Source organism: Larus michahellis, chromosome 2, assembly GCF_964199755.1.
Source record: "Larus michahellis chromosome 2, bLarMic1.1, whole genome shotgun sequence".
NCBI classification, from domain to species: domain Eukaryota; kingdom Metazoa; phylum Chordata; class Aves; order Charadriiformes; family Laridae; genus Larus; species Larus michahellis.
The window spans coordinates 104,238,087-104,251,049 of record NC_133897.1 but is presented as its reverse complement, the minus strand read 5'-3'; the positions used below and the strand labels follow the sequence as shown (position 1 = coordinate 104,251,049).

Genomic DNA, 12,963 nt, shown 5'->3' with positions numbered 1-12,963 from the left:
AGTCTAACTTCTGTTCTAGTTCTTGTAACAACCTGCTGGCTAAGCACGACCAGGCGATGTGATGAAGCAGCCAAGCAATAATCCTAGTTACGCTCTTAACTCCCACTGTTGTTTCCAGTGGCGTGGCCAAACGAATGGTAGGAAATTTTTGCTAGGTAAATCTGAGGGCAAAGGAGCACAGCTCAGATGTCCACAAATTATCAAAGACTGAAAATGGTTCCTCAATAAAGCACACAACAGCTTTAGTTCAGAAATACATAGCTGTGTTTGCCAAGCGCTGTGCTCATCCATATGTTGATACCGAGCTTCCCAAAGCAACTGGCCTTGCAGGCCCATCAAAAGCATGGAGAAGGTCCAAGAACTGGTGTATCTGTTCAGATCAAGTTGCATTTGGAAGGTCATTGCTTTGCTGTGCTGGAAGTAAAAAGATTGACTCCTTTGCAGTGGTTCCTCAAGACTGAGATAAATTCCTGTTAATTTCCAGTGTGTAACTGAATTAACTCATTGTACAAATATGCAATACAGATGATACTCTGAGTTCCTTTTTCCTTCTATCAGTACTAATATATCTTCCTAGTTCCTCTGTTGCTTACATACATCACCGTTTACTCCTTGGGAAGCAAACATACAAGCAGTTTAAGTAATCCATTGAAGCTGTACTTCCCTGCTGTCCAAACGAAGGCTCTCTAGTGTAAGACTGAAAAAGTCTTCCTGTAAGGACTGGAAAGATGGTAGTCAACTTGCCATACATAACGCATATCCAGCCTTTTAGAGAAACAAGATATCCAGATGGTTTAAACTATGGACTTGAATTTAAATTCCAGATTTCCTCGCAGTCTAGAGGACAAAGTATTTTTTCTATTTAGAAAGTCTTTGCAGATGCTGTCGTGTTATGTACTGGCAATTTATTCCTGGAAGTAGAGAGTTCTGTAGGCTATTTATGAAATTTGTTTCACTGGTTCATTTTTATGCCTTATAACTGTGACACAGGACATCTAAGTTGATCAGTTCGTTATGTTTCAGGACAATAAAAATATAAATAGAACAAATATTTCCAAAAAATCTATCCAAAATAATTTTCAGCTGTACTTTACAAATTGCATACTTATGTCTTGCGGGAAATTCAGTTGGTCCCATCAGATTTCTATTTGTGCTACAATGGCAGTACACACAAAAAATGCTGGAATTGAAATCTTTGCTTCAACTTATAAAATTCTTTCACCTGGACTGGGGGCCATCATGTGTTCTCTTGACATAATGTAAATTCCTGAATCCTCCTTCTTCTGACACAGATTCTAACTGTTTCTTGTTTGTGTGTTGTGTTGAGGTTTGGCCCGTCTTAACAGCACCATCTCTGTGAGCTACAGCACAAATAAAACTTCTCACCCTTTTTTTTCATGGTACTCTACAGAGGATGCTCCAGAGTCTCCCTCTGGCCCCAGTTCCCCAAAAGTTGCCCTGCTTCCACCAGTGCTGAAGAAAGTTCCTTCTGATAAAGAAAAGGATGGTCAGAGCAGCCCCACAGTCAGATCGTTTTCTCAAGAAGGTAGGAGTGTTGGTATAACACTTGTTCCAGTGTGCTTGTCTTCTACTAGAATTCAGTGTGTCATTGTCCCCTGATTTGTTTTCACTTGGAATGGAAGAGGGTTATTCATTTGGAGGAAAAAAGAGCAAGCAAAGTGTATCGGGTCACCTATTCCCCATCTCCTCCACCCACGGGTTGGTGCTCTATGTTATCTTCCTTTGATCAAACCAAGTGAAAGATGAATCTCTTGGTATTAATAATGCAACTGAACAATTAAGGGACTCTTGTCTTGTGTATGTTATGGTTTATTTTGGTCTGAATTGAGATGCTGATTGGTACTGGTCACACACAATAATGTGAAATGCAGCTCTGTGGTTCAGCACATTCCCAGGGGTGCAGCCGTGATTTTGCTCCTTGCAACCAGCCTCTTGCTCTGTTTGTACTCCTCCCTTCCGTGGGGTTGCTGCATGTGACTGACTTCACCACCTCCTCGGGCAGTGAGTCCCTCTGTGCCAGCGCAGGGCTTGGTACCTTTTATGCACAACAGCAGGCTGTTGCCTTCTCTTCGCTGCTTTTCATGTGTGCGCTGGATCTCTGCTTTTGCTGATGCGTTTGCTTGTCCACGGTTGGCTCTTAGAAGAGCTAAGGCTTCCTCCGATAGCATAGGATATGTTGAGAAGTAGTCACAGAAATATTGCTCAATGCGGTGGTAGCTGGCACGAATGACAAGGTTGGACATCTCCGGGTGAGACCTCTTCCTTCCTGGGACTCTCCTCAAGAAAAACAGTGATCCCCATTTCCATCCCAAGGTGATTCCCGTCACTTGAACTGTGAGACAAAGGGGTGCCCTTTCACATTCTGCCTGCAGTTTTTCAGAGTGTAGGATGGCGGCAGATGAGTCAAGGCAGATACGTTAACACTGGGTTGTGAAGACTGAGCAGTTGTGCTGCCCACAGATCCCACTGCTACCCTCAAGATGGGAGGAGGGGCAAAGCCATCCCCAAAGCGGGATGGTCCAGCATCCGTCCATCAAAGCATTTTGAGAAGCTTCTCCCTTTCTTTCCTAGAATGACCGTTTCCTTTATGAAGCTACTTATCTCATGATCTGGATTTTGCTCTGCTTGGAAAATTGCTGCTGTGGTGGCTACCGTTTGGTGACTGCGTGTCAGCACATGTGCTGTATCTGTTTACAGGTTGTGGCTCTCACTTCGGCCACCTGTATGATGCTGTTGGGCTGGTCTTGTGCCATAAAGGTAGCCCAGCAGAACCACCACACTGCGTTATGTAGAGCTAGCAGGGCAGAGCACACCCAAGGACTTCTCCTGTGTCTGGAAAGGACTGAGGGTTCAGATGGTCCATATTGCCAAAAGCTGCCGCAGTCTGTGGCTCGGGGTCCCAAAAAGACACCAGGGGGTCTGAAGTGCCTCCCAGTGGCTGTGGCATTGTGAGGGCTGCAAGGCAGAACAGAGCCTGTTTAATCTCCTGCCTTTAGTTCCTTCAAAGCCTGTGTCAAGACAGGTGAACTGGGCTACAGCTTAGGGATCAGGCTTGCTACACTGGTGCCATCATGTTGAGAAAGGTTGCAGTCAAAGGCTTTTGCCACAAGAAGACTCTCTCAGCTGCGGTCTGATAACTGCATATGCTAGTGTCATAGAATCTGACCATAGAATCACAGAATGGTTTGGGTTGGAAGGGACCTTAAAGATCACCTAGTTCCAACCCCCCTGCCATGGGCAGGGACACCTCCCACTAGACCAGGCTGCTCAAAGCCCCATCCAGCCTGGCCTTGAACACTTCCAGGGATGGGGCGTCCACAACTTCCCTTGGCAACCTCTTCCAGTGTCTCACCACCCTCACAGTAAAGAATTTCTTCCTAATATCTAATCTAAATCTCCCCTCTTTCAGTTTAAAACCGTTACCCCGTGTCCTATCACTACACTCCCTGTTAAAGAGTCCCTCCCGATCTCTCCTATAGGCCCCCTTTAAGTACTGGAAGGCTGCTATAATGTCTCCCTGGAGCCTTCTCTTCCTTGTTTTCTCATCAGCTTTTCACCAGAGTGCAAGAGAACTTGTTACTACCTAACTAGAGAAACACAGTGTAATGGGACTTGTTGCAGGAACGTTTTAATGTGAGGTTAACCTCACCGTTTCTGTGCTATATGCATTCTCCAGCTCCCTGTCACGAGAGGGGACATCTTGGAGAAGCAGGGAATATTGGATCGTAACTACAATCCTTTTGTGTTACAGCAATCTCTAACACAGCAGAGGTTTGACAAGGTTTTGCAGTTTGTGGTTGTCATGTGAGAAGAGGATAATCACTTTATTTTTAAAACGTGTTTGCTGTTTGCAAATCCTTACACAAAAGGGGTCAGACGCCGTGCTTTCCTCATTCCTTGCTCCCTTAGACAGACCTCCACAGGCCACTTGGCCAAACATAGGCTTTCCTAGTTGCTGCCATATTGCACTGTACAAATTTTATCAATAATAGTTTAGAATGGCTAAAATTGTGTTTCCAGGTCCTTACGGAGCTGCTATGCTTTGCATAAAATTGTTTGGGAAAGAGTAAATTCTCTTCCTTTAAATTTTTATTCTTTTTCAGATCTACCTTTTTCTTTATTACTGTTCTGCTTCCTTAGTCAGTCATTCCTCTGTCCTTGCTTTCTGCCACCTTTCGGACTAGCATGCTCAATTTATTTCTGCAACTGGTAAATCACTGCAAATCTGCCTAAGCTGGTAAAAAAAAAAATTATATCTCCTGCAAAACGAAGCTGCAAATTAGATCATACTTGATTATGAAATGGCTTTATGTTAATGAGTTTAACTGTACTTCGTGGGACAAAGTGCACCTCTTTACACTGCGTATCTGTAAGATTGGGCTGCAGTTACCAACATATACAAATATCTGGACTAAATTTAAGCAAGCATCTGGCATATCGATTACTGCTCTTTGAACAATTGATTAAATGGGTTGGATAAGTGAAATTATTTCTCTTACCTTCCGTACGTGGGTCTACAGAACGGCTTAGGGGTATAAATGAATCCTTTTCCCCGCTAGAGCAAACAGGAGATTGTCAAAAAAGCGATACCGCTCATGACTGTGCCAAGCCATCTGGCAGCGTGAAAACCACTTCGGGGCAGTATTCTACCAATGCAGAAGAGGAAGCTAATGTGCTTGGGCAGAGGAAGGCACAGCCCACTTCTGGTTAGAAGTTTTCATTTTTCATCGAGACGGTGCTCGATAACTGGCACTAACAATCGTTAAGCAACGGTAATAGCAAAGAAGCCACAAAAGTGTGTGGGTTTGTCATTGGATTATGCGAAAAGTAGAAAAATCTCATGGGATGCTAGTCATCTTTCTGTCCCCATGGGGACTATGTGGCGTGAAAAAAATTCCGGATAAGAAACGTGTGTGTGATTTTTTTTTTTTTTTTCCTTGGTGGCAACGCCAGTGACGGGTCCCACATAGCACCTGCAGCCCCGCTGCAGAAGAGGGCTCATGACAAACCGTGGTGGCTCATGGCAGTGACGCTGGCATGCTGCCCTGTATGTACGCTACAGGTGGACTCTCCGCTGCTTGGTGTGCTTACGCACCTTTCCCTTTTAAGGTGCGTGCACTGAAGTATTTCAAAATACATTTCAGCCTGAAGATCGTTAGTGCCAGTTTCAGTACATCACTCGCTCGCAAAACCACTTGAGAACTGGGTAAATCAGGTTATTTTGACATAGTGCTCTGATTTTCAGATGCATAAACAAAGAAAAAAAAAAAAAAAAAAAACAAAACAAACCGAAAAGAACGCACACCCAGCACTGGCTGTGCTGCACGCGTAAGCCGCGCTTCCTGAAGAGCAGCTTTGACTTATAGAGAACTCATTCAGTAGGCCATAAAAATGTTTGGTTGATTATGTGTTTTTAAAATATAAAAGCTTCTGTTCTCAAGTGGTGCGTGTTTACATGCTTCTCTTTACCTCTTAACTGGTTTGTTTAATGATTCATATTGATTGTTTAATGATTCACGGTTACTTTTTTCCTGAAATATTTTTATATTATGCTGTTTCATTGAACCGCAGTTTTTCTACTTACAATACATCATGTCTCCTTTTTGTAACATCCTCAGCCCAGAATGCATAAACTGATTTCCTTTTCATATTGTAGAATCAAACTTAGCCCACCCAAACTTGGAATCTCTCCTCCCCATCACAATCAAATTATTATATTTTAGTTTCTTCTAAGATATCTCTCTGATAAAGTCAGTTTCAAACGCTGCGATGCTGCCACAGATCTACACAGGTCACCTGTGTATGGTTTCATCGGGGCAAGGGTAAGCTCTTGTGGCAAAAGCCGGCAAAATGCCTGATATATTTTTCAGGTCTTTTTGGGGGCAAACCCACCTGTCTTGATGTATTAGTCCATAACCTAAAATGGCTGCTGCAGGATGTGCTCTGGGTTTTGTTTGAAGAGTGAGTAGTATCCAAGCAAAAGCCATGTCATTAGTCAGAGGTACAAGCATCAAGAATGACTCAAAAACTTCCAGGCACCTATTTCTTTGAAAAGCGGTGGTGTTTGGGAAGGTGGAAATGCCTGAATTGTTGGGGTTTTTTTGAGAATTTAGGTATCTTAATCCTGCCCAATTCCATTAAATAACTTCAAAAACCTTTCTCAAAATCCTTTTCTCTTCTTTCCCAACTTGCAAAGCCGGCATAAGAGTGCAGCGAGTGTGTAGCTGCTGGCTGTCACTTTCTCCCATGTTTTGGCTGGCACAAATAAGGAAACAGGTATTTTGGACTCGGGAGAACTATTTGTGTAGCGAATATGCCATGTGTGCGGAGGTGGGTCTCTGCAAGATGCGTGCTGCATGTGTCCATTCTACTTTCATCACGGCAGAGATCCAGAGCTGGAAAATGTCTGTGCCAAACGAAAAAGGGACAGGGCTTTCTGCCCCCTATTTCATGCAGCAGCGCTTGCCTGGGGAATCGCTCTGTATCCCCAGGGATACAGGGAGTATCCCTGACATCAGCTCCCTCAGGATTCCTCTTTGCATTTTTCCACGTTCCTGGCAGACCCGAACACCTGCTGGCACAATTTGAAAGGGCGGCGGAGATGCGTCAGCGACAGCCTTGCTCCTTGCCGGCCCCTGCTGCGGCCGGAGCTGCACGCCGGTGACAGGGAGGGAGGGCTGTCCCTTGCGGCGGTGAGGCTGTCGGTGAGCGGTACAGGGGGAAGGGGAGGTGGTGCAAGGATCAGTGCCAGTCAAAGCCGGACGGAGGTCCTTATCCGAAATGGTGGAGCAGAGAAGGTCTCGTAACTGTAACGTATAATTTTGTGGGGGTGAAGTGAGATGGCTTGCCAGGTAGTCCCGCTTAAGGGACGTTGTGTGTTTAAAGGTTCATTTTAATGGGAACTGTGAGATTTCTAAAGCTCTTAATGCGGGCATAATGTCACCCCCATCGGTGTGTATAATAACTCTCTTGTTACCATAGCAATTGTAGACGACCGGTTAGATCAGAAATCTTAACAAGGTTTTACAACCTTCTTTCCATTTTATTTCAAAGCTTGTAGGTTTGGGGGAAAACCCTGGCCTTACCGAGATTTTGGAGTGCTGGGCGAACAAAATGGGTACTGTTTGCATTTAGATGATGGGAAGTGTGTTTGTCCTCCTGCTTTCCCCGCTGCTGAGCACCGTGAGGTGCAGAGCTCGTGGTCTCAGCTGCAAGAGATGCAAGTGGGGCTGAGAGCCATGGGTGTTCCCCCCCATCAGGGAACAGGGAAGCCATCGGGGACCTGTTGGGGCAGGGAGGAGCAGTTCAGGTGACTTGGGTGCCAAGGTGAATGTCTGTCCTGATTAAGGCTGCTGAGTCAAAAGGGAGAATATCGATGTGTCCTGCTAGGGAAACGTGCCCAGGATGTGCGCCGCTGGTGTGAGGGGTGCCAGCAAGGATGTCCACCTGGGCGGTCAGGAGTGCATCGTATGAGATCCAGCCCAGCTGGAAAAAAGAATGCTGTTCTGGTTTTGAAGTGGTGGGATGAGAAGAAAGTCTCCAGGCCGGTTCTAACTGTAAGGTTTATCCGTGTCACAGTGAAGTACTGAGTTTCATATTTCAAGTTTGCCTGCTTGCCAACCAACAGTGGAATAAAATTTGCTCAAACTCTCTTTCTCTTCTCTCTCTCCCCTTTTTCTGGGTTGAAGAATTAATGGACCTATGCTACTCCCACCCAGTACAAATGAGTTCAGTGGGAGCAGGAGCAGGTCCTGTGTGCGTGAATGACTCTTTTTTTTTTTTTTTTTTTCATTATTTTTCTTCCTGTCTCTTCTACAATCATTAGTGAGACCTATTTCTCTTTTATACAGCTGCAAAAAGAAGCCCTGGGCAGCAGTCTCATGAGTTCCAGGAACTGAAGCAGAGGTCCTTAAGTAAAGACGGCCATCAGGGAAGCAAGTCCAGTGACTCTGGCGAAGAAGCAGATAAAGATTTTATTTTTGTTTAGCAATCAGTACAAGTGCTTCGTAGCACAAGAGCTTTTTATAACAATCAGGGTACAGCAATCAACAGCCCTTCTAGCCAGCTGCTCTTTCACCACAGGTACATTTCCATGTGGAAAACCTGATCTTCCGATCGTGATTTACAATACACTCACTTGGCATTGATTCGGTCCTTAATTTCTGTTCTGTACAACGCAGACGTTCCTTTCCATGCCTTTGCTAAAGCCAGCAATTCTTTCGTGTATTCTACTTGAATTTCTCTGAAGCAGCTACAAAGAGTGCCCTGCGTTAGGGCATTTAGGAAGCAAAACAAAGTAACTGGACGCTGTCTTACACTAATACACTGTACAGCAGGTAATGTGTTGTACTGCTGAATGTAAATGTGTCAAATCTGCACGTGACTTACCTATAAATATATTCTTGCGGTATGCAATTGCACATTGTAATTATATTAAAAGAGCACACTAATAAAATAATTTGTATAGATTATATATATTAAAATGCTTGGGTATGGTTTTTACATTCTCCCATAGGGAGCTTCTTTCTTCCTGTTCTCGTACTGTACATAAAGCTCCAACGCTTACATTTGTGTACCGTCAAAAAGCACAACAGAGAAGGATTTGGATGATGTATAATCATGGTATGCTTCCACATTCATATATTAATGTATATAGTTGATTGGAATGAGGGCAATTGAAATTTTATTAATATTGGTGTTTTCTAGAGGCCTTCCTCAGTTCTGTCTGCATATTAGCTTCCTCTCAATGTGTAATTCTATGAGAAAAAATAGTTTGGCATCTGTAAAAATATTTCAGCTTTTGGGGGAGGGGGTGCAAATTTCACAGCTACCCACTTACATTACAGGTCGAAGGGATTTTATTCATATGTATATTTGTAACAATAAAAAATGATTTTACAACTGAAATACTAATCTTCGTTTTTGTGGCGCTATTCTTGGTCCGATGATCTCTGCTCTTTGAATGATGGCTTTGTGTCAGGTAGACAAAGTGTGCAGTTAAGACAAAACCCATGTCATCTTTCTGCTTCTAGTTAAAATGCCTGCTCCTGCTGAAAGGGACGCACGCGTTTCATCTTCGTAAAATTACTGAAAGAAGATCTCTTTGCTTATCTCCTCCCTTGGGGTCTTCAGCAAAGCAGCCTTCACATGAGCCAGAAACGCCTGCTATCGAAATTCTCTATTGTGGTTCCACAGGACAGGACAAAGTGGTTTTGGGAACTCTCTCCCAAGAGCAACTGTCCTGACCTTGCTGTGGCTTCTTGCCTGGGTGGAAATGCTCAGATACCTCTCTGTCAAGTGACCTTCCATCTAATCCCCGTGCACATACTCACTATCACCACTTCTATTGCAGAATAAAGGGCTGCTATGTCAAAGCGGTAGCCTTTTATACCAGGACCTTTTAGAAACACTTTGTAGAGGTTTAAGTCTCAAAAGTAAGGTACGAGGCAGTGGGGAAAAGAGTTCCTGAAGGCTGGGGACTCGTACCTAAGTACCATGGGGTTTGCACTGTCTTGAAATTCTGCACTCGTCTAGAATCATTAAGAGACAGTTCTGCATTTTCACATTCTTGATTTATTGGGCATCAGTAAGAATAAAAGCAAAATGTCAAAGGAAAACTTGAGATGCTCGTTATTAGAAAGGAAAAATAATCCAGTCATAAGTCTGCTGCAATTTTCATTCCCATAGGACATGGAAAACACAACTGTCCAAGAAGTCTTAAGTCTACAAGAAAGGTTGCCTGATTTTTGTTGATTTTTGTGAATTTAAGACAATTAACAGCAAGGTCTCTACTATTAATTAAAAAAAATAGACTCTGACTTCCAGCTGCTGAGAATTTCTCCTATTTGTGCTTGACGTCCTTCTCACCAGTCACTTGCAGTATTTATTCTACTGGTCCCACTGTGAGAAAGCACGGCAGTAGTGTGTGCCTGTCACCCTGGGGTCAGTAAACCAAATCTGGGGATGTCTGAAATGCTGTGGAGAAAGTTAAGTGTTTGTGCTGATAAACACAGGGAGAAGAAAAGCTGCAGTGCTCTAATAGTTGTCTGCTGGAGTATAAAGATTTCCTTAGAGAGCAATGTTTTTCTGTTATTAGTTATGGAAAGCCTTTCCAGTCTTTATTCCAGCCATCAGCGTGTTGTGGGCAGGCTGGGTGGTGGAGAAACGACTTTAGGGGTGTGCTCGTGTGAGCTCTTGGAGACCTGGGGCTTGTTTTTGTCTGCGTGTGTGGTTTTGGGTGTGGGGAGGAGCGATAATTCTCATTTCTTTACTATCTGTCTGCCTGGCGAGCCCAGCGCTGTCGGCCCCATTGCAAAGAACTCACGTTGCATCCAGAGCACCCCCGTTGTACCTCTGCTGCTTTTAAGAAATAGTGACTTTTATTTTCAATATTTTTAGCCCATAGAGACCTTGGGTAAGTGCCAGCGTGTATCGGGGAAGTAGCAACCACCGTACCCTGGTGCCAAGCCAAGCCAGTTGGGAGGTTTGGGGTGGTCACAGCTCCGGGGGACAGGGGAAGCATTGCCTGGCCGTGGGCCCTCTGAAGCAGATGCGCGGCTGGGGGAACCCTCCTCCTTTCCCTTGTTGCCTCCCGGCTGCCTGAGCTGCCCTGCGGATGCTCAGCGGTTGGTCGGTCCCCCGTGCTCTCAGTCTGTCCTGGGCCATGCGCTGCCCTGGGAGGGTGATGGGCACAGCCCAGAAGCCATGTTCAGCTGCTTTGGTGGGACACCAATGGCAGAGATGGCTGGAGCTCCTGGGAGGCTGAACAGAGAGATCAGCTAGTGGTGCCACTGAAGAAAAGTGCTGTTACTTGTTCTCTCAGGGCATCCATAGCATCTTTGAGTACCACTGATGCTCTGCATTCCTCCCAGTCCCACACTGGGTGCTGCCTGAGCACCTCCGTGCTTTGCAGGTGGTGGGAGCAGAGGTTGGCACAGGAGGAGAGGGGGGTTGCTCCCGGGCATGCCACTGTGTGGTCTGGACACTCGGAAGGGACTCACCGGGTCCAGCTGGGGTTATGTCATAGAGTTATAGCATCGTCTAGGTTGGAAGGGACCTTTAAGATCATTGAACCATCAACCTAACACTGCCAAAACCGCCACTACACCATGTACCTCAGCACCACGTCTACCCGTCTTTGGAATACCTCCAGGGATGGCGATTCAACCACTTCCCTGGGCAGCCTGTGCCTATGTTTGATAACCCTTTCGGTGAAGAAATTTTTCCTAATATCCAATCTAAACTTCCCCTCGTGTAACTTGAGGCTGTTTCCTGGCTTTGTCCTATCGCTTGTTACTTGGGACAAGAGACTGACACAATGGTTTAGTGCTTGGACCATGACTGGTCTCAGGCAAGACAGTGGCTGCTTGTTGCATACGCTGGTTTTGGAGGTGGCAGTGAGGGGGGGTGGCAGCACCTGAGGTGACAGCAAGGGCCTCTGAATCCCTCCATGCACACAAGCACACGCACTGTACAACTGAATTGGAGCAAAGGACCCAGCAGCCCTGGTCACCCGGTTAGAAATGCTGCCGTGGAAGGAGTCCTAGTGCCAGCATCTCTACTCAGAGCTGCACCTACTTGATCCAGCCTTGGGAAAAGGGGGCGAGAAACTCTCGGAGGATGCTGCCCAGGCTTTTTCTGCTCCTAAATTTGGTTTTCAGGTATCACTGTTGAAGAATTTCACTCATGATGTAGGTAGCAGGAGCCACCTCCCTGTCTAAGATGGGCTGGAGAAGGGCTGTGGCTGCCTGCATGGACTCGGACAGCTCTACACCACGTCTGCAGGGCCCCACTTCCCACCCCCTGCTAAAGGAGGTTGAAATCAGCCTGATAGATTTTGAGCATTTTAAAGTATTCCCTGACGGGCAGTAACAACAGTAAATAGCTGCTTCCTAAGATGGGAACAGCAATCGTCTTAAATCCGCCCCCCTCCACCAGAGCCATCCAGACAGGCTGAGGCGATTTGGGAAGCGATGTGGCCCATTAGTCACAAATCTGCGCGACCCACTCTACTTAACCGGGAGCTGCCATCGGCACGAGCTCTTGCTGCCTCTGCTTATTAATTGATTAATGCAGAGACAATTTCTCTCTCCTATTGTGTAGAAAAAGGGGGGGGGGGGAAAAAGCTACTGAGAAACATTTTCTAGGAAAATACCAGAAATACCAGAAAGCTCTGCTGTCGTTTGAAATGCTGTTCGCATGTGGTCATGAGACAGCTGTGCTGCTTTCCCCATGCCCAGGGATGCGAATGCTGGGTGGGCTGTGCCCAAATCCCACCTCTCGGGATTATCCGCTGCTTGTGCTGAAGCTGGGGGAGGTTTCAGGTCGCGACACTGTCCTTCGCTTCTCCTGCAGCTGTGGCCCAGGGGATCTCTTACAAATACAGCACAGGTGAGTACCAGAGATTATCATTTCATGCCGGACTCTTGCTAATCGGGCCTGGAAAGCAGAGCGGTCTTTCCCTGTCCTAAGAAAGTCTGTAAATGGGGAGGATGAAAATAGCTATGTGAACACATGGTGATGACCTTCTCTTTCTTCCAAAAGTTGTCTGAATCTTGCCCTCCCAGAGCCTTTTCCGTAGCTCCGGGCAGGGAGCCAGTGAGCTGGTGCCTAGAGCATCGCTGCTCTGCCCATGCCCAGCCGAAACCCTCCTAATGCCTCTGGATGCCCCAACGGCATTGCCAGCAAGTCTCTCCAAGGTTACAAACTGCTCACAGCATAATTAAAATGCCTTCAGTCTGTCACATAAACATTAACTTTTGTCCTGCTAAAGGGAGAAAAGCGGTGCCTTGGGTTGACCTCCACCTCCCCATCCTGGATATGAGAGCTCATAGGAGGACCTGCCAGGCACCTTCCCAGCTTTCCTCCTCATCCCTGTGCCCATCCTCATGAAGTGCTTCATGTCTCATCCCAACACGAGCGTCTCACCAGTGCCACGGCAAG

General features: G+C 45.9%; 1 protein-coding gene across 4 annotated transcripts in view; it reads left to right on the top strand.

The window, feature by feature from the left end:
• The window catches only part of CARMIL1 (capping protein regulator and myosin 1 linker 1), a 202,066-nt gene extending 193,138 nt beyond the window's left edge, over positions 1-8,928 (top strand). For 2 of the 4 annotated variants that reach the window (XM_074576489.1, XM_074576486.1), the window contains 3 exons: positions 1,412-1,546; positions 4,581-4,727; positions 7,872-8,928. In XM_074576489.1, the coding sequence (XP_074432590.1) occupies positions 1,412-1,546; positions 4,581-4,727; positions 7,872-8,008 (419 nt within the window). In that variant the 3' untranslated portion in view covers positions 8,009-8,928. The remainder of the gene's footprint in view (positions 1-1,411; positions 1,547-4,580; positions 4,728-7,871) is intronic. The other 2 variants (XM_074576488.1, XM_074576487.1) reach the window with 1 other exon arrangement.
• The last annotated feature ends 4,035 nt before the right edge of the window (positions 8,929-12,963 follow it).